At 46.3% G+C, this 25,181-nt stretch overlaps 4 protein-coding genes across 4 annotated transcripts; 3 read left to right on the top strand and 1 right to left on the bottom strand.

Annotated features, from left to right (window-relative positions):
- Positions 1 to 7,232: 7,232 nt before the first annotated feature.
- On the top strand, positions 7,233 to 8,802 carry nsdD (GATA-type sexual development transcription factor NsdD; the record flags this gene model as incomplete). The annotated part of the gene is made up of 3 exons (XM_022538947.1): positions 7,233 to 8,054; positions 8,122 to 8,445; positions 8,593 to 8,802. The coding sequence occupies 3 exons, from the start codon at positions 7,233 to 7,235 to the stop codon at positions 8,800 to 8,802; spliced, it is 1,356 nt and encodes a 451-aa protein (XP_022383848.1).
- A 10,132-nt stretch (positions 8,803 to 18,934) lies between these two features.
- ABOM_011818 (macro domain-containing protein) lies at positions 18,935 to 20,036 on the top strand (the record flags this gene model as incomplete). The annotated part of the gene is made up of 2 exons (XM_022538946.1): positions 18,935 to 19,569; positions 19,628 to 20,036. 2 exons carry the CDS (start codon positions 18,935 to 18,937, stop codon positions 20,034 to 20,036), a joined length of 1,044 nt encoding a protein of 347 aa, XP_022383847.1.
- A 995-nt stretch (positions 20,037 to 21,031) lies between these two features.
- Positions 21,032 to 23,174, bottom strand: ABOM_011817 (Zn(II)2Cys6 transcription factor; the record flags this gene model as incomplete). Its single annotated transcript, XM_022538945.1, has 3 exons — positions 21,032 to 21,875; positions 21,931 to 22,368; positions 22,432 to 23,174. 3 exons carry the CDS (start codon positions 23,172 to 23,174, stop codon positions 21,032 to 21,034), a joined length of 2,025 nt encoding a protein of 674 aa, XP_022383850.1.
- A 401-nt stretch (positions 23,175 to 23,575) lies between these two features.
- ABOM_011816 (aspartate aminotransferase family protein) lies at positions 23,576 to 24,895 on the top strand (the record flags this gene model as incomplete). Its single annotated transcript, XM_022538944.1, has 1 exon — positions 23,576 to 24,895. One exon carries the CDS (start codon positions 23,576 to 23,578, stop codon positions 24,893 to 24,895), a length of 1,320 nt encoding a protein of 439 aa, XP_022383849.1.
- Positions 24,896 to 25,181: the final 286 nt, after the last annotated feature.

Genomic DNA, 25,181 nt, shown 5'->3' with positions numbered 1-25,181 from the left:
AAAGAAAGAAAGAAAGAAAGAAAGAAAGAAAGAAAGAAAGAAAGAAAGAAAGAAAGAAAGAAAGAAAGAAAGAAAGAAAAGAAGTTATGGTAGAAATGGAGCAAGGGAAACTGTGTCCGAGCAATTTGGCTGATATTTACTGTGTATATTCATCGTTCATAGAGGCAGGTATAAGTGAAAATAAGGTGGTGAACAAACGGTCGCAGGAACGAGGGAAAGTAGCCTTCGAGAATATGTAATTATGGGCGTTATCCGTCAGCATTTTGACAGACAACGTTCCCCAACTTGTTACGTGTCTGATTGGATGAGTCGAGTTTTGCGCGACCGTTAGATCCATCACCGGATGCCTCCTGTAGTCTGTGCATCTGCAGTCCGATCAAAGCTGATGCAGAAAGTCCTGTCTCCTTGGAGACCAAAGACTCCGTTATGGTGAGCATACGATGGAGGGACAAGAAAAACAACAATGTATTCCGTAGGGGAAAAAAGAGGAAAAACAGGTTCTCCAGTTCTAAGTCACGGTACCTACATTCCACCGCCGTCACATGTTCGCATTCATTTCGATTTCCTCGTGTAACGTCCAACCTCCAACCGATAAAGTAGCCATGTTAGTATTCCAAGATTGGGGTTTGCGGGAGAAAAGAAAAAGAAAGTAAAAGATCGGATCGGGGATCGTAGCGTCATCTGCAGCAGGGCAGGCTGAACCTTTCCAGTGAATCAAGTCCACTGGGGAACCGAGGAAGAGAAACGCTTCGACCGGAATCTAGGATGCTGCAATCCGTGGTGTAAGATCTTGCAGCTCCGACGGGCGGGATGTGACACCTCTCTCCGCATGGATAACGTACGTATGCACCTACTCCGTAGCTAGGCACTTTAATGTATGTATGTATGTATGTATGTATGTATGTATATGTAAGGTGTATGTATGTGTAAGCCGGGGAGATGGCTGGGAGCGGAGTACATACATACCGAACAAGCCACAGGATGTAGTATCATTACGGTGGTATTTCAGGAAGCAGGAAGGGGGCCTGCAGATTGAGTTAAATCTCGGTGGGTGAGCGTGTTCGGCGCATGAGCCCCTACGGACGCCTCACAGGGTCAAAGTCCTGACCTCGGATGATTGTGACCCCACGATGTGTCTGATATCAAAAATTACTTGTCTGGTATTTACTCCTGCGCTGTGTACAATAGAGTACGCAACTCGACTCTCATTCAGTCGCATTCAGTAACAAGGCATAAGACAAACCTTTCAAGGGATACAAAAAGGATAGGTTTATTAAATGTATGTACATAATATATGCCTGTTGCCTGGGGCATCCAATACCGCACACTGAAACAGAGCCGTTATAAAGACAGGTCATCGCCGATAGTTCGTTAGTTAATGATGATCGGCATTTATGTCAGCTATGAGGTCATTGTTTCCTCTGCCACACTCAATCCAGTCAAAAAAGAGGGACATGAGAAAAAAAAATTACTTCATGATCTACTCGGGATTCTACATAGTATGGTCAATGTATGCCCGTGCTACCTTACGTACGAGTGGTACAGGTGGATGCGGACTTGCCGGTCGGAAGCTACGCATGCAGCCCAGAAGGCAACGGTCAACTGTCGGCTGTTATAATAAAACAAACACACACTGGCCGATGTGGAATGTCACTAATCAATTCCAGTACTAGTCAAGGCCATCTGCATGGAAGGGATCACGCTGAAAAACAGGGAAGCGAAGCTGCGATTCTCGGGAGATAGACCCTAAAGAAGCATGCCGCCGAATGAAATGCAAAAATTAGAAGAAGAAAAAAATTCCAAGAAACGAGAAGGAATCCAGGGAAGAAGAAGGGGAAAAATATCCTTCAGTTGACTGTTACGTCAATGAATGGGGAGCGAAGTTAATCGGTAGTGACAAAATAAGGAATGAGCTCGCCCGTTAGATATCTCCCAATCATGTGGTCCGGATCTCGGTTCAGAATTAGATCGACCTTCCATAAATCCACAACGTGCACGATAGTTCAGATTCGATTAATTTATTTACTTAATTAAATTAATGAATCAATCAATCGAGGGAGGAGACGAAGAGGATGACGATGAATCATGAATGTCGTCGGTACGGTGGAGTGTGGATACTCTAGTGCATGGGTCTAAACTTAGTAGTAATATTATTTTTATCTACTTTTTGGCTGGACTAGAGTTTCTACAACTACCAAGCGAAGAGATAACTGCTCGGGTCCCGTTGAACTATTGAAGTCGGGTGTTTAAAAATGACATAAACTAGCGGGGGAGAGAGGGGAAGGTGGATGTGGTGCTGCGACAGCCCATGCGACACCATCTCTGCTTTGGGGAAATCATCCGACTCCAGGACCTGCTGATAAACGCCTATGATTCATGGAAGAGATGAATAGTGGTGTGATATTGATTGAATCCAATCCTCCCCGAAGAAGCAACGCACACTAGGTAACTCCAGGGTTAAAACTCAATCGATCGAAGGGTGGATGTCATTGTACGGAGCCAGGTACCCAGTCAGTATATTAATTAGTACCGTCGTTGGATAGAAAGAAGCCACACGGGACCCAGTCATGGAAGGGAAAACGCTATACCCCGTCGGTCCGACGGCATACCTTTAGGTGCATTTTTGGAACATACTATACTCAATAGTGCGCTCCATTAATATCGATTAGAATCGTCAGTCCTGCCGTCGGCTTCGAAAAAGCAATAAGAATTTCTCAGACCGAGGAGATCGTGAATGACGACAATGGTGCCACCCACCCACGGCTATGCCCGAGATCTTGAGTAAGGGAGGGCGGGGGTGAGCATGGTACGGTACCATGGAACAATTCTCTCAGGTACAAGGGGGTGGTGGATTTTGATGTAATACTAGTAGTTAGGTCTGGAATTTTTTCTAGTATTTCGTTTATTTTTATTTTTATTTTTTTTTTTGTTTTCAATTTAAAATTTCTTTTTCCTTCCTAGAATAATCAATAGGCTGTAAGTTCCCATTGCTCTCTACCTTGTTCTTCTACTTTTTTTCAGTTTGGAAAATCGTTCATCAGTGGGAAAACCAGAATAAAGAAAGAGTGCATTTTCACGTTTTCGCAGTTTTTGCAGGAGGGAATCTAACAGTCGAGTTTTGAATGCTTGTGCCGTGTTGACAAATGGGCGGTCGGATCGCTTCCAAGTGCGATTCGACAACCCTATGTCTTTATTATTATTATTATTACTACTATTATTGCTCCTTTATTTTCTCCTCTGGTAGTGAGGGATTACTGGCTGCAGGATGGTGATGGAGAGAAAGAGCATGTTTATGTGTCCTGTTGATGTGCGATCCAGCTTCCCCACTCCGATCGTTTCCAGATCTGGGCCAAGCAGAGCCACTGCAGTAACTTCACACCTCGCACATGAATGGACGGTTATTTTCCATGTCTTAGGTCTTTTGCCCTTTTTCCGAGAATGTGTAACATTCTTCCTCTCAGATCTCGAGTTCTCCGTGGTTTTGCATGTAAATTATGTAGAAGAACGAGGATAACATGATATGCACAGGTACAATGTTGTATAGCATTGGATTTACAAAGTAAAGAAAAAAATGAAAAATGAAAAAGAAAAGGTAGTCACTGCAGGAAGACTTCTATTAGGCAACAGGGTACGGAATATTTGTATTAGATCTAAATCTTATCATTGATCACTGCACTTTTGCATTGTTGCCTTAAATGGGTTGCCTGGATCGCATATAAAAAGCATGTAATATTGCGATACGCTTTGTGTACTGCTGCATCTGTCACACCCTAACCGCCGAGTATTCCTCAGGCAGACAAAAGCGGACATCATTAAGTATATACAATACATACTATAGATTGTACAACATTACTATGACCCGACTGCTACTAGCTATGTGTTGGCCATGCTGTCGAATCACAGCGACAAAACTATCATTTTTGGAGAGTAAACTAGGCAACCCAAGTTTTCTTCGCTATGCTATCTTGTTTTCAGTTGAAGTTATGTTGCTTCGATTCACATCTGGGTTCTTAGACCAAGTGAGTAGGCTGTAAAGTACATACCACCGAAGCAAGGTAGCTTGTTAGTGGGGGATTGTTGAGGATGGAAGTTGAGTCCGGCAAGCAGCCTGCCGAATGAATCTGCATGTTGTGTACCTTCTCTACCTTTTTTTTTTTACTTTCTTTTTCTCCTTCAGTATAGTTTCCTTTTCTAATTTACGAGAATAGAAGGAAGGAAAATATGATAGTCATAAAATAATAACTCTTTCTCTTATCCCCTCGCCCGCGGACTTGGATTTGGGAACGTTAGTCATTCCCGTCTTGTTAGTCTCCTTCCTTCTGCTTCTTTCGTCTTTTCTTTAATTAAAGTCGGTCGGCCGTTCCCCTAATTTGTGTAGCGTGCGATCTATGGATCTCGATGCATCCTCTGCCCCATCGCCATCAGTGATAGGGACCACTCATCATACTATTTCGCTCCAACCCCCCTCAATTACCTGAGTGGTTGACCACCCCTCTTTCCTTTTTGCGCTAGACACTAAAAAGCCTACACCGTACTACAACGGAGCACTTAGTAAATCTGCACATTAACGGCTAGTGGTAATATCCAATTTAGTTTTTGTTACCCATTCCCGAGTACGCCCCTGTGTCTTTAGGATGAACGCTAATCAATCCGTTGGGTGGTAATCTGTTAAGTTGGACCTTACCACTACCTAATTCTGTCGTGTATGTACTCCAATGGACTGGTGTTACTAATAAGGATCGATGACTCTCAGATCTGTTTAGTGCGGTGGTTTCATAATTGTGACAAAATCCATAGGGAGAACCTAATTCTTGATTTTTTGTCAGAGCTTTTTTTCCCCTTTCCTCATCGTTATTTTTTCAGAGATAGAAGAGTAAATAGAAAAGAAATGAGAATTTTTTTTTTTAAAAAAAAAAAATTGAAGAGTTAGGGAATAATTAGAGTACCAGAGGTACATACATACTGTACAATGGATGGTATCGTCGTATTGTCGTATTGTTGTTAATTACGTACTGTGTACGGAATACAGAGGGAGGGGGAAAGAAAAATGAAATAAAATAAAAAATAAAAAAGTGGGAAAGTAAACTACTGCTAATTACTTGTTCTCTTGTTTTTCATTATTTGAATTTATTAATTTATTATTATAATTTTTGAATTTTTGGTCAGGGACGACCGCCCCCCCTGGTAAGGCTCCATCGCACCCCACCCAGATATCCGCACATCGCCAATATGATCCCAACTCACTCCACACTTTGTCGAAGATCCGCAGTTCGCAGCGTAAAGCTTCTGTAATTCGCCGTAACTTTAAACTGGTCACGACGGCAAGTGTGATTCGCCGATCTTGTAGTCCCATTTTGGCTTTTCTGGCTGTCTCTTTTTAATTTTCCAGGTCTGAGCTCATCCTGTCCTGGGCCGATGTCGTTAGCTGCTAGCTCTTTCGCTGGACCCTCCCTCCCATATCTCTCGTGGCCGTGTGTGCGGGACTGCTTGTGGCTGTCTTTTAGGACTAGTCTCGAGGTACTGGAGGTCTTTAATAGTTTCCTTATTTTTATTTTCTATTTTCTAAAATTCTCATTTTTCTTTTTGATTTTAATTGCTGAGGTACTAGTACTTGTATTATAATTATTTTATTTTATTTTATTTTCCTTTGGGGATTTATTTATTTTTCGATTTGATTTAGTCTATGATCAATTCTTCTCCATCGATTATAACTTATACTTTTTCTTCTGCTTCTTCATCTTCCTCTCACTCTTTCCCCTACCGCGAAGCTACCTCTCTTCCTCCCACCCTCTCAGCTCTCGTCTTCTCACATTCCCAGGGAAAAACAGAGGACGGTTCTTGCTCTTTTACTCCCCCGAAGCAATTGTCTCGCTGCCTATAATTTCTACCCACTAATACCTCTCACCCCTCCTCTCGTCCTCTTCCTCACTATCATCTCTACACACGTTCCCTATAATTGGTTTTATTTTCTGCCACCTCTTCCACTTTTCTTTTTTGTCGGGAACGAAAAAGAGACGAAAGGAAAGCAATTTCAATTAGAAAGCCCCGTCTCCCTTCCACGCGACGCACTCATCTCTTGTCATCCCTTGCGTTTACTGCGCCTCCGCCGCTCGACACCCGCTCACCAAACTCAAACCACAAGTCGAGTCTATCTGAGGATTCGAAATCTGACTGTTAAATTTCGCTGTGCGAATTTGGCTTTGGACAGATGAGTCTTCCAGACGCAGGAAGGGCCGTTCCGATCTGATCTGTTCGCTGCGCACTACGGGTGCGTGCCGTACTTTTGCTATCGAATTAATTGCATTTGAATTGCGGGTATCCTAATCGCGATCGCATCGCCTGCAGACTGCCTGATCTTCCTTCCCCCCCAACGCCACTTTTTTTTTTCTCACACTCTTGGAGCTCCTCCCCAATCATCGAGTCGCCGCTCTCTACTTTAGCTATTCCTCTCTGGGCCAACTCACGGAACCGACGGGTCTTTTCCTTCTTGGGTTCCTCTTACGTCCGCATCTCGCCCGACTTGATCTCTTTCTCTTCATTTTCCCTTCCCCACAACCGCCACCCACCCCCGGACAACTCTGGTTCAAGGGAAGAAAGGTGGCTGATCATCTCTATTTTTTCTTTTCGTTTCCTTTCTTTAATCGAAATCAATAAGAAAAGAAAGAAGAAGAACCTTCGAAATCGATTTATTCGACCGGTGACGCGCACTTGAAGGACGGCAATCGCTTATCGGAAAAACGGTTGGAATCGTTATTACTTTCCATCCCTTCGCCTCTGAAGCTCACTGTTCTCGGCCGGTCGCTTTCGCCGTTGAAACCCACCCACGCTACTATCTTTTTTGTCCCTTTGATTTATTTTTTATTTTTAATAATTAACGAATTGGTACCCTCTCCCACGGTACGCTATTACATTCTAGCCGAGGCGACTGATGGTGCATGAGGTCAAGGGCGAAATCGCAAAGGCATAATCAGAAGTATTGGCATGATGGGGTCATTGGAAGCCGGTCATAGGCATAGGTTCGTACCTTATTAATTCCATCGCCTCCTCGTCGTCACAAGCGTCCGAGTTACATTTCGGATCACATGTACTGATTTCAACCTTCTTGGACGCATAGGGACCATCTGCCAGCCCTTGGTTTTCTAGGAAAAGACGGATCGGGATATCCCCCCAAACACCCTGCTGTTGCATCGGGCCCTGTCACATCACCAGGAGCTCTCCTCAGCCCAACAAGCATGTATTCCGGTCAGCCATTACCATGCTCGTACCCAACATCGTCCGCCACCGCACCCTCTGTGCAACCTGGTTATATCTCACCTACGCATTCGCGGCGCGCGCTCGAGGAGGAGAAGGAGAAGCAACAGTCACAACCACAAAGGCAATCACTGCCGTCCATCCACGAAGCTTTAGGAAACGATAACCCCCTTCCGTATCCTGCACCCACGTCGGCGGCTCCTCAGCAGCCTCATCATGCGCCACATTCGCATCTTCTATCTTCAAATGTTATAGGACGACCGACTGGCGAAGCACCGTCGGGGCCATCGAATCCGTTTTCAAATGTGATATCGTCAGGGCCTTATGTGGTGCGGGACTCAGCGTACCCTCAACCTCAACTACAAGCAGAAGCATCTCGGGGGAGTTTGGCGTCAGTTACCACTCAAGATTCGCGAAACCCCTCGATTCAATCCCTAAGTTCAGGCAAATCACCCACGCAGAGCCAAAAAACAGGAATTACTTCAATCGCTGGCTCACAGACGGGATCCGCCTATGAATATAGTGCTCCTACTTCTGCGGGCAGCATTGCCTCTCCTAACGGCTATGGTCCATTTCCGCAGAACTTCTCCTTCCAGTCGCAGCCTCCACCACATGCGCCAGCGTATCCGGTTGCGTATGACACCAGACCCTACGGTACTACATGGAAGTCGGGTGTGCCCGAAATTGCGCGTGTCGAGGAAATGAAGGGCGGACTTGCGGGTCGTGCTATTGCGGGACAGATCCCGGGCGATTCTGTCAAACGGCATTTGGACGTGTATGATGTGGAGACATCGCTCAATGAGGTAGGTGAAAACGTGGTTTTAGTGTGGACACTCGATCCCCTATTTTCAGTTGGCTAATTATGAATAGATTGCCGAGATGAGCACGCGCACATTGGACTTTTCACGGCACTACGCTGCAAGAGCGCACCAGTCCCAGCGTTCTGGGCCCGTTGCCATGCCCTCTATACAGGAAGTAGAGGAGATGCTTAGTGTTCAGCGCCGGAACCAGGATGCCTTGCTACGTATACGAGCTGCAGTTGTGAGCCAAGAGCACGCATTGGCAGAACAAATGGCCCAAAGAAAAGCTTTCAAGGCCGGTGGGGTCCGTGACGATGACCACATGGCAATGTACCAAGATGAATACAAGGGTAGTGGCGGTTTTGCCGGACCAGATTCGAAGAAGCGCCGAGGGGTACGTTACCTTTTTTCCTTTTCCTTTCCTTTTTTGTATTTTTTGTTCCTTGCTGTCTGTGTGTGAATGGGCCCCATGGTCCCAGTACCCTGGATCCATCCGGGTTATCCCCCTTTTCCTATTCGCTGTCACTAACACAAACTATAGAAAGCAGCCCCTCCTGGTCGTTGCCACAGTTGCAACCGAGCTGAGACACCCGAATGGCGCCGCGGTCCAGATGGTGCTCGGACTCTATGCAACGCATGTGGATTGCACTATGCCAAGCTGACGCGCAAGATGGGTGCCAAACAGGCATCGTCCTTGGGTTCCAACCTTAAACCCAAGACTCTCGACTCCGCATCTCCAACTGGCCGTTAAAATGTCAGACGTCTCTTTATGTGTGGCGCTGAAAAACAGAAGAAAAAAAAAAACAAGAAAAAGAAAGAAAGAAAGAAAGAAAGAAAAAAACAAAAACGAAGAAAGGCTTTGGGATTAGAAGTGTTTGGCGTTCTGTGCCTCTATTTCCTCATTCATCATAAACCTCTTATGTTGGTGTCATTCCTGATAATTCACCTTGGACATGATACAGTTCGATTTGTTTTGGGCTCCGGGTTTCCTTTTCAGGTGTGGTTACGAAATGTTCCGAGCATGTTGGACTTTTTCTGTTCTTGTCCGATTGGTCGTTGGAGTTACTTTTTTAATACCCCTCGCACGTTGTGGGAAAAAGGCATCTGGATAGACTTTCGTTCTGGTTATTGTGTCGTTTCTGTGGGACCAGCATGTACACAGTTTCTTTCTCCTTGCCTTTTTTTTTATTTTCTTTTGTTCGCCGGTTTTCCCTTACTGTTTTGCGATCTGTTACAATTATACCCCAGTTACCCACGTCTCCTACCTAACCTTACTTGATTGCCCTATACTCCCAGTGTGCCATATGATGTTTCTTATGCACTCACGTTTTCCATGGGAGGTTGAAAGAGGCGCTTGACTCGATGCAGTGATTAATGTAACCTTATTTGATTGAATTGCCTCTGTTCGAAAAGTTGACTAGTCACGGACGATAATATTATACATATCTGATGTAAACCAAGATCTCTATCCGAGTCGCTCTCTCGCTCTGGCGTAAGGCACCAAATTCATGGATCCGCAGTGGTGGCGAATATCACACGCCGGGCTTGGCTAGAGGTGGTCTGATGAAGATGGCCATCTCCTTGAGCCCTGGATCAAGATGCAAGTGAGGGGGCAACGTATTATTGTCTAAATCGGGGGTTTGTTTTGCATCGATCAGTCTTTCCAAGACCCTGTAGATCCGCCACCGCCGTCATCGTGTTAACCTCCCCGAGTGTTCGGCGATCTATAGTTGGTTCGCCTCCTAGTATAATTGTCCATTTTGGGTTAATGGATATCATTTTCACTAGTTGCATGGTCATCGGGGCTCTGTTCGCTACCATCAGTGGTACTAACTAGGTACTGCATCGTTGGATCTGGTCTAATGCCATGTGAACCCCGACACCTCTTGCAACGCCTCTCCCTACGTCATTCTCAGGAATAGAGGCTCTACAAAAATATTTTGGGTCAAACTACATCATTTAGCAAAGGAAAAAAAAGGAAAAGCATCTCACATAAGCGTGCACGCCCGTTCGCGAAAAAGTCAAGTTTGCCATCGGTATACTCCGAAGGGCGCAATCCTTCAACTTACTCAAACCAGTATAGCATATACAATTTACGTAATCCGACTCAATTGCCCAACTGCCAAGCGTTGATTGGCTGGCAGTCCATGGCGACTCCGCCAAGCGGCCCTAGAACAGACTAGAACCAGCTCACGGGACCGAATTCAAGATGGCCTGAGCGTGCCATCGATCTTTTCTCTTTTTGAGCGGCTTATCGCTCCCCCCCGCGGAGAAAGCGAGATGTGGCCGATTGATGTTGTTGGGGGGTTTAAGGTTCATCAAATTCTTCATTTTCAGATCCTTGGTGCCGCAGAACGATATTAATCTTAAAGAGTTTAGTTGGGGTGGGTTGGTTGGGTCCAAGGGCTGATTCAAGGGGCGCCAATGCGACTATCGAAATCGATCGGGATCTGATCTCAATCTCATCGCATCTCATCTCATCTTGCATGATAGCCGCTTCAACCGATCATGGCTTATGATCCCAACGCCACCAGATGGTGATGGGGGCATTTGCCTCACCGCTCAATAAATTTCAATATGCCATGCCCTTCTAGAAACACGTATATACGGAGATGGAGATGGAGATGTCTCTGATCTGTTCTCCTGTTGTTCCGGCCATCTGCGGCTTTCGGTTGGTGTAACATCTTGTGTTTGGTATCTGGTATTTTCGATTCGAAGATTTCCCTGTTCATTTTATACAATAGGGGCAAAAGACAAAAAGAAGTTTATAAGAATCAAAATTTTTCCTCAAACTTCGCGTTGCCTTTGTTTTTTTATAGCGAGGCTTCAATTTAGATACAGAAGGTGTCTGCCCCGATATACCTAATTAGGTAGGAAGCACTTTTAACTTGGTCCCTAATCTCGGTCCCCTACCTAAATTAAATACAGACGTATACCTTATTACCTACCGATACATACATACATAGGTGTACAACCTGGTTACCACTCAAATACTATACATACCGCTACTTGCTTGGGTTGCCCCATCTGTTTCAATGACTTGACATCGAGTATTTGGAATTAGCCTGCCGTGTGCATCGGTGCCTCACTTTTCCACAAATGATTTCAAATCACTTCGGTCATGCCACCTTCTTAACCTAGACGGTACTAGGCTCCGTTGCCATGCAAATCCTTCCAGCCGAGGGTTTGCCCCATTAGGAAGTTCATGGTCTGATTGTGTTCCAAGTTTGGAACCGTCCGTCCGTTTAAGTTGGCTGGCTCCATTGATCCAAAAGGATGGAGCTTCTCCGAGACCCGGCCGGTCGGGTCCATGTCGACGTCATTTGGGACGTAATTTAGGGTGTTTGTTGACTTTTGTTCTGGAAGATATTTGGATTACTTTTGGTCTGGGTTTGGTTGGCTAATTAGGTCTTTTCTCCATCTGCTAGTTATGGGTGTTTTGTCTCTCCAGGACTTCTCTCCATATTCTCATGGCCCATTGCCTACTCGGTCTCCATACCGACGTACCTACTGTTCCACACATACCAAGTACTCCAAACCACCTCAAATATTCATGACTCCAACGATCATCCCTCACCACCGAGTTAAGCGCAGTCCCATTATTTGACCCCTCGAGCGGTCAATCACCGAAAGATCATCCATCCTGCGCAGGGACATGTCGTCCTTACTTGAAGGATACGAATAAAAATAAACCAAAACCAATTCAAATAATACTGGCAATAATAATAAAAAATAAAGACAGCTGAGTGCCTTTCTCAAGCTCCACCCCCTTCAGGCAAGATGGATCTGCACCCCGATGCTTGTCTGATAACCCCATTCAGGAAGCGGTCTGCGAGAGTCAAGCTCTGACTGGTAAACGAGAAAGAGAAAAATGTGGGGTATATGCAGTGACGTCCCCTTTCTTGACCATCCTCAGCTGAACTCATCGTGGCTGTGTACATACATGCAACACGTACATACATGATGCATGCGTACGTGCATGGCGTGTACCGTACTCCGTATACCTGGCCGGTACTTCTCTTTTTTCTCGCAAATGACTCAAGTAATTATAGCATAGAGCATCTCGAGGCCTCGAAAACGGTTCTCTAGTTCCGAGATATTTGGCGTCTGATTGCTTGGGTATCTCTGCCGTCTGTCCCCATATCTTACTAAGGCCTGCAGCTCGTTGGGGCCACGGTAGAAGCAACGGGAACGTCTCGATCACGGTTCTTGATGCCTGTCCCCACCAGCTCTCCGATACGCAGATACGTTTTGTTGAATATTCAGCTTCGCTTCAAACTTTTCATACATTTTGTCCCTTGCGCCGGGGAAGATCTCGAATCGGGCTCTCGGGGAGGAAGAGAAGCCCGTGCTCGGGGAGTTGTAGATCCCTCTTGAACCATCTTTGGTTCTGGATCTGATTCTGGCTCGCATGTTTTGACTTGGTTTTTGTTTGGGAGGTTGTTGGGGTACGGATTCCCCAGCTGTAGTTCTTTTTATTACTAGTCCGTTTCTTAATTTTGCGTTTATTTTTTATTTTATTTTATTTTTTTTGCACGCGAACCTCTGCAGCTTAGCTGCTGCCTGTCGGATACAACAACAATCGATGAACACCTGTCGGTGTATACTTACACAAACACACATACGTACATACCGTACAGATCTCCTCTCAGCTCCCTTCGTTAATGAACCAAAAAACAAAAAAAAATCTCGCCGAGTCTATGTACCACCTATAACCCAACTAATTGGGCCCAGCCCTCGAGCTAGTCAGCGTAGAACGTTACGTTCTCAGCCGCTCCGTAGCTACTAGTGGCATACATATGTCGTGGAACACGAGCCCGGAGAGCTACGGGAGCTGAAAAAAAAAGATAATGGGATAGTTTATTCGTGGGCGTGCGTATCAGATTTGCAGGGATCATTGTTACACGGGCTGGTGACTGGATGGCATTTAACCCCTAATTAGGGTTATCTGGATTGATCTCACGCTTCTGTTGCATGATATCTTAACCTAGTTCGTACATATATGCATATTTTGATTTCTGTTGGCGGTTCTCTGGGAATACAATTTAGCCTGTACTCCGTCGCCGGTATGTTTGTATGAAGCCGTATGTAAACAATGAATTTAAGGGTTCCAGAAAAAAAAAAATAAAAATAAAAATATTATCTCAAACTATTGAAGTTGATCTCGAATTTAGACTTCCCATAGCCCCGGGATGATCGGAAGCACCAGCAAATAATCCCTGCGATTATCAGAACTATAATAGTAATGGGACACGGACATGGACACACGGACTCTCTGGCCCCTGAGGGAAAAAAAAACGGGGTTCTCCGTAATGAGACGTGGAACGCGGCACGAACACGAGGGGATTAAAAATAATAATGAATATTGATAATGATTATTTTTTATTTTTCTTTTTTGGCCCGTTTACTCGAAATGGTTCGATGGGTCTGCATACATAAACTGTCTCCCCTAGTGCAGAGTCATATGTATGGTTAAATGCAGTGTACCAAATTCTATAGGACAGAGGAAATTAACTTCGACATAACGCTAGAACTATTTGCAGACCGTTCCGTACTCGGTAAGCGACCACTCCATAATACATACTATATCCTCAGGTTGGGATTATAGCCATCTCTTCCATCCTTCTCGCTGTTCCGTCGGTGGGGTTCCAGCGAAAAAACACCGAGACAAGGACATAGATAATGCAGAAGACAACAATGTACTATGCAAATGCACATACGGGATTTGAACAACGGCCCCTGATTCACTCCTTCAACCCCACCGGCAAACCCCGTCGCCGTAGCATGCCTAAAATGGAGAACCGCCGTGGGCATTTATTTTAGGCCAATAATGGTGGGCGCGACCATTGTTAAACTAAGAGTTGGTCTAAACCCATTTCCAAAAGGCTACAGCATTTGGATCGGTTCCAAGTGGAGAAGCCCGAGGCAGCTGCTTATCGTTCTTTGGGTGGAAGTCTCAGCCGCGATCGCCGGGTGAGAGATTATCGGAAATCGGATCGATTATGGGTCCTGGAGCTGGCGGTGGGCCGTTTTTCTTGCTTTTTGCTTTTCTTCTTTTTCTCTGGAGAAGTTGACACATAGAAGTTTCGTTTTTTGAGAAAAGAAATATTGAAATGGGAATGGTGTCGTAATTTTCTTTTTTTTTACCTCTTTGTTTCAGTTTTCGTCTCTTGTTTTGGTTTTGCATATTAGAATTTGGAATTCTAGTAAAAGGATCCGAGTCTGCATGATGGTTCGGATCCACACACTGGAGATCGTTGGGTGTCTTAGTGAGAAACCCAGATCGCTAGCCTGAGATCTTCCTGACATCCTCTGTTCTTATTTGTTTCTTTATTGTGTCGAACTCTGGGACTCGGCAACCGATTCGCGCCTTGTTGCCGACCCGCCATTCATGCTGGTCTCCTGACGAAAAGGACACATAGTTCAAATGATAGTCTCGGACACTCTCACTACTAGATCTCGACTCGATTAGGCGCCCCATGTCGGTGAAGATCATGAATCCTTCGATTTGAATTGCCATAGGCAAGGGATGCGTTGACAGCTGTCATTGATAAGAGCTATCAATTTCCAATCCGCTCCAGGCAGCCAAAAAGGCAACGGCGTTACCGGCCTGTATTATAAGTTACTAGCCGTCAGCTCGGACATTTACCCGGAGGCTTATTGGGATCTTGACCGTCTTCGCCCTTTAGGTTGATCGCAAGGGTTACAAGACATGTTGCAGCAGACATGTATCGTCCGTATCACAATCGGAGCCAATTAATTTAATTGATGGATATTGATGCTGCAAACTCAAGATCCATGCGTAGAAAATATCCTGGAGCCATTTGTAAGGCTTCCAATTGGGACACATTGACACCTGCCCTTGCATTAGCTGGCCCGGAACGGCTGGCGCTCGCTTAGTCTCATGGCATTATATGTGAAATCATGCAATAAGCGGCTCTTATACAAAATACTGAGGCTTGATATTGTGACATATACCCCCCCCCGGGCATGATATACGTGTCACGATTGCCCCATCATGCAGGGCCCTCGAACGATCGCGCCATCGGTTTTTGTTGGCTGAGATGTTGGCTGTCAATGCTGCATTGTGGGGCTCTCCCCAGGTCTCAGCTACATTGGCCACTATTGTCGAACCTGATATCACATCGCTAGCTTTATATGTTGGTCTCCGTGCACGGACTGCAAGGAGTAGTGTGCGATCTCGATAATATTCCGTTGGCGCCAATAAACTGAAAATTTATTAGGAGCTAGATGAGTGAGGTATCTTGAATCGGAAATTTGTGCATATATGTGATTCGCGACGAATCGAGTGATTTCTTGCGAGGTTGGTGTGGGATAAGCTTGATTGATTGGGTGATCGTTGCTACGGTGGTAGCTTTGTGGCGTCTTTCCGCAGACTGACTTTCTTAGAGAAACTGAACATTGGTAGCTGATAGTGAAGCATGAAGCGACTTCTAGCTCCTGATGGACATGGTCAAGTGGATAGAAACTTGACACAGAATGTCGAGACGTAGCCCTCCGTAGTAGAACGGGGATTTACCTGTCAGTTTTTCAACTCAATACTCAATAAACACATACTCTGTGGAGCATATGGAGTCAAGGCTACCAGCAAGCTGTCGATGTCCATTCTCCATAGCTCACTCCATCGATACTTTACTTTCTCAGAAGTCGAGGCTAGGAAGAAGCTATGTTCCTCTTTGACGAGTGCCACCACTCTAGAATGGTAAGTGTGTTTCTGTACCACTTCACTGTTGAAGTATTATCAACGTACCTAATATTTTGGTTGCTATTAAACACTGTGGGTGGGACTCAGGCAACCAGAAAGTCTATTACATCCTACATCAGATGAGTAACGTCAAAGATCAGAAGATGTATGGGCTATGTCGCTGAATGATGGATTTTAGAAGCCTACAATGCTAAACAAGGCCTGTATTAGCTCATTTCAAACAGTGATGAAGGGGCGAGTCAGTTATTCACACAATCCGATGTTAGGATAGGCATGAGCGATGTTAAGTCGACCTCTTGCCAACCTGTCAGCGCTAGATGCCAGAGCTATTCTCTAATTCTGTCTACACCTATAGATAAACCTCAATACTTCCCTTGGTGGTGCGGTGTCCCCGTCTTTCCTCGGCGCGTCGATAAGCAAAGAGAGAGGTTCCTGGCGGCAAAAGGAGGCTGCGAAGCATTGCAGTGAAGTTACCATCCAGTGGTACGATCGGCTGTTTAACTAACTCCCAGTTCATGACATAAAGCCCGTGAGCTCTATGGAAGCTGTCAGGTCTGCGGATAGAGATACTACAGTTGAAGCCGAGCAGCACTGAGAAATCCTCCTATACCGGTTGTAACACCACCGTCTTTCCAGGATGCCCACCTTCACCTACACCAAAACTACAACTATGTCAGTTGAAGTATCTTCATGAAGGGCTGCGTTTTGTCGCGTCTGGCTATGCCAATATTAGGCGCCGTTATATGCAATTCAGATACAGTAGCTTCGTTGTGCATACCAAGAATCCCTATTATGATGTGGTTGCCCCCCTTGGACTTTTAACATACAAATGAATAGTTAGACTCCTCGAGAGAGTGGTTTTGAGTAACAGCTTCCAGAATGACGAGATGTCTTCATAATGTCTATTTGCAATTACCCGGAACTGCTAGAAATGTCTTCCAATGGAGTTTCTATAGGTATATCAAGTATGGTGTGGAGATCACTAAGTCCCGGATTGCCTACAACATAGGTCAATGTCATTTCAGAGCTAGGAATCATCTTTCTAACGATTTTTCCTTCTGATTTTGACAAATAGCCCATGACCGGCAGTGGGGTTGCTGCTATAGATACCACGCTCCCTGCCATTGGGATACTGGAGCCTCCGCTGCTCATTCGCAATCCCACTATCTCCTCCGCGCATGAAAAATTACTGGAACTGACTTCTATACCTCGATTATTAGACGGGATTCCGCAAGGACACCTTGACATGATTTACCGAGTGTCTCGGGTATGATATCCAAGCTTTTTAATGTGTACCTCGTTGTTGCTGGCTTCTGGCGTATTGTCTGCAGGTTATCATATTCATTGACCAATTCCTTGTAGGAACGTTCCTTTATTATCCTCCAGAGTCGGTGGTGCTAGCTGCAGTTCAATTAGTAGCTAGATATATCCCCTTCATTATTTCTCTCTCTTTCTTTTCCTCTTCCTGCTCTAGCCGAGACTCCTTGTAACCCCATATACACACGTTCTATGACCCTGGGATGTAGAACAGTAGAAGCGGTGGTATCAATATAGATACCAACCAGACACCATGGGTACAATCAATCAAACATTCAGACGAAAGCCAAATTACATAAATAGATCTGGTACCGTGAAATAAAGTGTATACCGCATAACATCTAGTCACATAGTCCTTATGATTTACACATATAATTGCCAGTATATACTATACACATAGCAGCCTTTACTTTCCAAACCGCTTATGCCACAATGACAACCCACAAGCCAATTGTCCTAGTAATCGAAGCATTCGAAGTCTTGAAATACAGACCTAGAGGGATCCTACATGTCCTGCGACCCTGCCCTTTTTTCCTCTGCCGAGAGGGCGAGATCTAAGAGACCAAGGCATTCCATTCAAGTAGGCATTTTTGTAAAGTCAATTCAACAATCAGAGCATGTTAATTCAGGGGAAGAATGCCGGGCTCATAACCCGGAAGTCGCTGGATCGAAACCAGCACATGCTAGCTTTCTTTTTTGATCTATCAAAAGATAGATCAAGAAGTCTTGAAATTGACCGAGGGAGTGTCGGTGGCTATTTTTCTATGTTTTTACTTCACCTCCATATAAAATCTACGTTCCTTAGCTATCGGTTCAGTTTCTTGATATACAAATACATTAAAAGGGGCCATTGAGCCTGTGTTAAGTCTTAACTTTCCCAAGAAAAGTCTGCCGTTATTCGATAGCCCGAAGCTGATACCTCTCGGCAAGCCACCAATGATATGTAGCTACACTACCTCAAGAGCGATCTTTCGATCACAGGCACCCGTGACCTATTTGACTTTTCTCGACAGGTCACCATTCCCACTTCAGAAGTAAGAACTTTCGGGCTTTTGCTTTGACCTATATACTAAAAGAGAAAAGCAGCTTTCATCAATCAAAGCATGTTAATTCAGGGGAAGAATGCCGGGCTCATAACCCGGAAGTCGCTGGATCGAAACCAGCACATGCTAGCTTTCTTTTTTGCAATTATTTTGCCCATCTAGTGAGTTTAGAGTGGATATGAAGTACGGCTTCGGTGGAAATGTGGTTTGCGATGCTATTTTGCCGAGTAGTCGTATTGACCGCCTTCCCGATAGTGCGATATGTTCAGGGCTTTCCTGGAGACTGCTTCCTTCTTTGACCCACTTATCTCTCGATTAATCTTATGTTCGTTGCATTGACCCTGTTAACCCGGAAGTCCCTGTCATCTTTTGAAGTAGTTAAAAGAGCAACTATTTCATCCCTTATAGATTTTGACTAATCAGCGCACTCAGATTAGGATAATAAGCCGTCGATTCCGAGTCACTAGCGCCGTCCTCGCATTACTCATTTTCCTTGGCGGGTGGCTATTGCCCGACATAACCGCCTTCCTAAACCAGGTTATCCTGAGAGGTATCATGTGCTCTCACGTGCGAGAGAGCTCCCCACCACCAGCTCCATCTCAGAACTCACCATCATCGTTGTCGTGTTTTATGTTATCCTGATCAGGACCGGGGTTACCTGACACTCTGGCTGAATGAGTGTTGACGAGGCCTGAAGCCTTCTACTGATCACCCACCCACGCTCGAAATAACTCGAGTATTCAACCGAGACCTTATTCGGCTTAGTGTGGTTGGAGAAGTTGGATTCGGATTGCAACATGGCGGCCCCATATTTGCCTATTCTGGAGATCCCAACCGTTTCTTTGCTGTACAAACTGGGTCGTTTGGCTCCAACCCCATCCCCCAAGTCGCAGCCATCAAAATCATTCAATGACACCATATCTCTTATTCGTAATGACATAACTAAACTGCAAGGCGTGGATTGCATCGTCAACGCAGCAAACAAATCCCTCCTCGGAGGTGGAGGTGTGGACGGTGCCATTCACCGTGCTGCTGGCCCCAATCTCGTACAGGAATGCCGAGGCTTAGATGGTTGTGATACCGGTGATGCTAAGATCACATCGGCCTACAACCTCCCATGTAAGAAGGTCATCCACACCGTTGGACCTATCTACCGGTACGAACTGCGCGGGGGTGATGCTCGACCGGAGGCATTGCTGCGGAGCTGCTACCGGCGGAGTCTCGAACTGGCTGTGGAAAATGATATGAAGAGCATTGCATTTTCGGCGGTCAGCACCGGTGTGTACGGATACCCCAGTGACGAAGCAGCTTGGGCGGCTCTCGATGAGACTCGAAAGTTTCTGGAGAATCCAAGAAATATTGGGAAGCTGGAAAGGATAATCTTCTGCAACTTTGAACGCAAGGACGAGGTTGCCTACGAGGAGACGATCCCGTAAGTGTATCTCCCTTTTCTCCTCACTTGGCTTTATGGAGTCGCTGACCGGTCTCAGTTCGGTCTTCCCACCGGTGGAGCAGGACCTTCCAAGTGATAGTGTACCGAAAACCGAATCTCAATCAATCGCTGACGGTGAGTCTTCGCCGTCGCTAGACTTGCTCGCAGCCAAACTTCCTGACCCGCCGACCGTTGACCCTACCCTGGACGGCCAGCCGGGAAGCAAGAAACAAAAGATTAACTCAAGCGACGAACAGAGCAGTAGGCTTCAAATGGAGGACAAGAGTGAGGACGATTGGGAGGAAGTCGATAAATCCGAAGATGGTCGGACCGAAAGACTAGATGATGAACCGATTGAAATTGATCGGCCACCTTCTGTAGCGGATGTTCAGAGTGTTCAGTCCAGCGGCATCATTGATATGACCGATTCCCAGTCGACTGGAAGCTTGTTAGGAAAGGACTGGTGATTGAATCCACGGATCGGTTGGTGTCCATGCACTCCGAATGTTTATGACTGAATGGCTTTTAATGAATTGGCGTTGAATACGGGCGAACTCGGTTTTATATGGATGGCGTTGATATTCCTATTCCCTCTGCTAAATATATTACGCTAAATAGGGATTATTCTCTATAACTTGGCTCTTTCCCTGTTGGCTTGTGCGATATTTAAAGAAATGGATTTGCCACGGTTTAATTATATCGTCTCTCCAATTCAATTTAGTTTTCTAATACTAAACTGCCCCCTAATGTGTTGGCTTAACCAGCCTAGATTTTTCACGTTGAGACATTATACTATAGATCGAACCCGAAACAAGGTTAGTTTATACAAAGGGTCGAGATATGCTCCACATTAACCGAAACATAGAAACAATGGACGCAATCTAGTAACTACCCTGCATCTTTCCAGCGCAACCTTCCATCTCTTCTCTATCGAAACCCCTGCGGTAACAACACGCTTTTTGCATGCGCGAAACTCAGCCATCGAACCGTCACCTCCATCGTCTTGTTGGAAGCTGATGGTGTGCTGGTTTATTGCAACAGGTGATTTGGGATGGATTTGGAGGCTGTTGGAGCCAGTATACCTGTTGGTGGTTTGGAAGACACCCGGAGCAGTATGAAACGCTGCACCGCATGCTTGTGTGCTGACTTGGGTGGCATTTTAGGGAAATCAGGGCTTCGTTGCTGGCTTGACCGATGGACTGGGCTTGAGGTATGCCTGGGATTAGTTGGAGGTTTTAGTTGTCTTGGTATGAAGCAAGTACATTTATTCAGGCTGACTATGCTCACGTAATATATACTCTAGCTACTCAATATTAGTGATAACTGAGCAGTTTTTATTATGCTGTTCTATTCTATTATGCCCACATTCGGTGTAAACCATGCATTGCACAGATAGTTATGACAGAGAGGTCAATAAAACTTATACATGATAAACGCCGGACTTCATCTCTTCAAACCTAGCTCAGATATCAATCGTATCTGTAAGTCCCGGGAGTCCGAGAAGCAGTTCATCCAGAAAAGCCGGGTTACAGAAATCAAGTTCTTGAAAAGCGGGAACAGCAGACAAGGAATCGTTCCCAGCTTCGACAGAGCTCATATTCTCGACTAGATCGCTGCACGTTGCCAAACAGTTGTCCGCAAGATCCCAAGAAAACCTGTTGCGATGTGATCGGAGTGTACTGACCATGTCTTTAGCAAGGTGGAGGGGAGCATTGGAGCGTGCATTCCTTCTACGAAGACCGCTTCGGAGCAAGAAGGTGGTGGCGGAGGTCAAGGAGAAGGCATGTACAGGGATCCAAAACCCACGAAAATGTGACTCATCTAGCTCCTTTACCAGATGAACGATTTCCTCCGCCGCCCTTTGTGCTTGCGTATAGAATGGAGAGGTCGTGTCGTCGTCGGCTTTCATGGCATCCGCGTCGAGGTCGAGTTGGATGCGTCTGAACAAAAGCTTGACCGCTAGGTAGGCTAGTCGGAAATTTGCTGCCCCTGGAGCATGTAAGTGTGTCCCTCGAATGACGATGCGACGGATATCGTCGCTCAACGATTCTTCCCAGTCGGTGAGAAGCCGCTCGAGGTCCACGGAAGACGTTTCTGGCGGATACGGCGTGCTCTCGGACACCTTATATACATGCTGAAGATAAGTACCCAACACTTCAGTCAGCGTTGTCAAGGAGAGGAAGATCAGGGCAGCTGCTATGTGGGAGGAAGATGCATTGGAGGGACAAAGGTCGTCCATGGTCGGATAGGGCACGTCGTATTGCGCACAGTGGATCTGGAGGGGGGTCCCGTAAGCCAAACTGCACCTGTGCGGATGTGTTAGTGCGTCCAAGACATGAAATAGATAAAGATGCTTAGTACCAACGGTCATGTATAACAACCAGCCACCAAATGCGAATTCGAAACCGTTTCTCCATTGGACGAATATTCCAATTGGAAGGGTCACGATTCAGACCCAGAGCATTGGACAGGGCGACTGCAGTTCCAACCATCCCCCCATTTCCGAACATGGAAGTACTTGGCCTTCCACAGACATTCAGAATAATTGCCATGACCGTAGATATCCCGGGGGACAGGAATAGCTCTGAATGGAGAGCTTCGTTCGCTTGGTTCCAAATAAAGCGGATATCAGGATAGCGCCCGGACCGCAAACTAGGCGAATTCTCCCAGTAGATCAGAGCGTTAGCATACAGATTGCAAAGGAGAGCCGGTGAGATATTTTCTTTATGTGTGCAATAAACATGTCGAAAGGACATTTCGTCGAATATAGGAAAGCATATGTTAACGTGGTGAAAGAACCTACATGTTACACGGAAGCAATCAGCCAGTCCTGAACAATTGGGAGTCAAGTTGACTACTCACAGGTCCACAACATCATCGACTCCTGGCTCTAGGTATTTTTCAATGAATTCGCACTTTGTAGCGGGAAGTGACTGATTTGCAGAAACCCCTAATGGCCGCCTGGGTACAGTGTTGAACAGCACTGGTCTCACAGGCCGTCTCGAGTTCGGATCCGTCCGAATTATCGACCTCCGCCGGGCATCTGGAACGGTAGAGAGGTAGCTCTCGAGGACATCGTTATCTTCGGCTACTGCAGGACTGACTATATGCGAGCTACTGTCCCCGGCCTCGGTAACGATGCCCACCAGGTTAGGAAATGCCTCTCGATTAAAATGGCCATGAGTGGGAGGGCACGATTGTGTCTCTAGACTCGCTGCGGGCCTGTTGATTATTTGTAGATCAAACTCTCTTGAGGGGCTAACTGCGTCTACTGGATGATTAGATACCTGTTGCGTGTGAAGGGAGGCTGACGTCGAAAGGCTCTTGAGATTCTTCGGTTGTGCTACCGTTCTCGGTGCCCGTCGTGACTTGAGTGTCAACTTCCGCGGCAAAGCTACAGACCTTCGTTGGGAGTTATCCCCTGGCCTCGGATAGATACAATCGGTACCGTGAGCCCGACACATGATGCATATGCCGGACGAGTCTGTTGTCCTGCAGCGGGACTTGCGCTTTTTGCAAGGTAGACAGGCAGGGTACAGGTGAGACCGATATGGCCTGGCCTCGGCGCTATCTCCCTCATCACGAACACTAGGGTCTCCCTCCATCTCAGTTGAGTATTCACCTTGTTCTTTTCGACAAAGGGAGGTGAAGATAGAAGTCACAACAATACGATGAGGGGAGGAATTGAGAGTAACTATGGTCCCGCGGCAAACCCCGCGGCCAACTCCACCGATCTTTGTCTACCCGCGAATGAGATATGAAGATAGGGTATACTCACACGATCCGCGGCCAACTCCAAAGTATATACTATAATACTGACTCGCCGCGGAACACCCGGCCGCGGTGCTCTTAGTTGTTATATAAGTGACAGTACTGTCGAAAATGAACATGAGTATTTATACCAAGTTTCGCTGCCTGCCTATCTCAAACAGCATCCTATCTTTGCCATCTCCATACATTCTCCTTCTGTCTAACTCTTAAGTCAGAATAAACCAGCATATACACCATGGCCTCCACAGATGCAACCGTATTCTTTTCCATGGCGGACAAATATCTAATGAGAACGGGTGTCCCCTACTCCCCGGTCATTATAAAAAAGGCCAAAGGCACCAGACTATACGATATCGATGACAGACAGATCCTCGACTTCACCTCCGGCCAAATGAGCTCTCTCCTGGGACATTCTCACCCGGAGATCGTCGAGGTGGTCCAAAAGTACGTCGCAGAGCTCGATCATCTCTTGAGCAACATGATCACCTACCCCGTTGTCGAACTCGCTGAACGCCTAGCCCGCTTCCTGCCCGCGCCTCTAGAAAAGTCCTTCTTTCTAAACACCGGTTCCGAGGTCACAGAGGCAGCCATCAGGATTGCCAAATGCTATACTGGCAAATTTGAAATCGTTGCTTTCGCCGCGAGCTATCACGGATTAACTCAGGGGTCGGGCTCCGCGACCTACTCAGCCGGTCGTAAAAGCGGAGGCCCCTGCATGCCGGGCCAGCTTGCCTTTCCTGCTCCGTATGCTTATCGCTCGCCGTTCCGGAAGCCCGATGGATCGTACGACTGGGAGGCAGAGATGGATTTCGGCTGGTCGATGATTGACCGTCAGAGTGTTGGCTCCCTGGCTGCGTTTATCATGGAGCCTATTCTCTCCACAGGCGGTATCCTCGAGCTTCCCCAAGGATATCTGCAACGCATGAGCTTGGAGTGCAAGAAGCGCGGTATGCTGATCATTATGGATGAGGCCCAAACCGGTGTTGGTCGAACTGGTCAGATGTTCGCTTTTGAGCAAGACGGAATTGTACCCGATATCCTTGCATTGTCGAAAACGCTTGGATGTGGGCTGCCCCTTGCATCTGTCAGTACTACCGCTGAAATCGAACGCGGGTGCACGGAAGCTGGCTTCCTATGGCTCACTACCCATCTTAATGATCCACTTACCGCTGCAGTGGGCAGTAAGGTCCTCGAGATCGTCGAGAGGGATAACATCTGTCAGCGAGCGGTGGAGCGTGGTGCACAGTTGCGTGGCGGTCTTCTTAAGCTGCAGGAGAAATATTGGTGTATCGGTGATGTCCGTGGCCGGGGTCTCTTGCAGGGTATCGAGATTATCTCTGATGCGGAGACCAAGGCCCCTGGACCAGGCCTCGGGCGGGCAGTTTCTGATCGGGCCATGGCGGGTGGTCTCTCCTGCAATATTGTCAATCTTCCAGGCATGGGGGGCGTGTTTCGTTTGGCTCCGCCTGTTACTGTTACCGCCGAGGAGATTGAAGAGGGTCTAAAGATCTTAGACGAGGCATTTGATTTTGTTTTGAATGAGAAGAGGAATTAGGTTGTTTGGAGTTCGAATATCTTTTCTGTATTTGATCAACATTTAGGCTAGGGTTCATATGTCTTACGATGGTTGTTCTATCCAACGCTGAGAAACTCCTGTATCAAGGCGTATATGATTCTGCGGTATCATTTATCACCTTCTCTTATTTAGCTTACCTTGCTAACTAATGATCTTATTGTCAAGCTTATAACTGCGAGGCTCTAAAGTTCAGACCTGTATGTTTCATGGAATGATAAACGTCTTAAACCGGAAGCAAGCCTTAATCCAGAATTGTGAAAAGTCT

Source organism: Aspergillus bombycis (genome assembly GCF_001792695.1).
Source record: "Aspergillus bombycis strain NRRL26010 chromosome Unknown contig00158, whole genome shotgun sequence".
NCBI classification, from domain to species: Eukaryota; Fungi; Ascomycota; class Eurotiomycetes; order Eurotiales; family Aspergillaceae; genus Aspergillus; species Aspergillus bombycis.
This window is presented reverse-complemented; position numbering and strand designations above follow the sequence as displayed.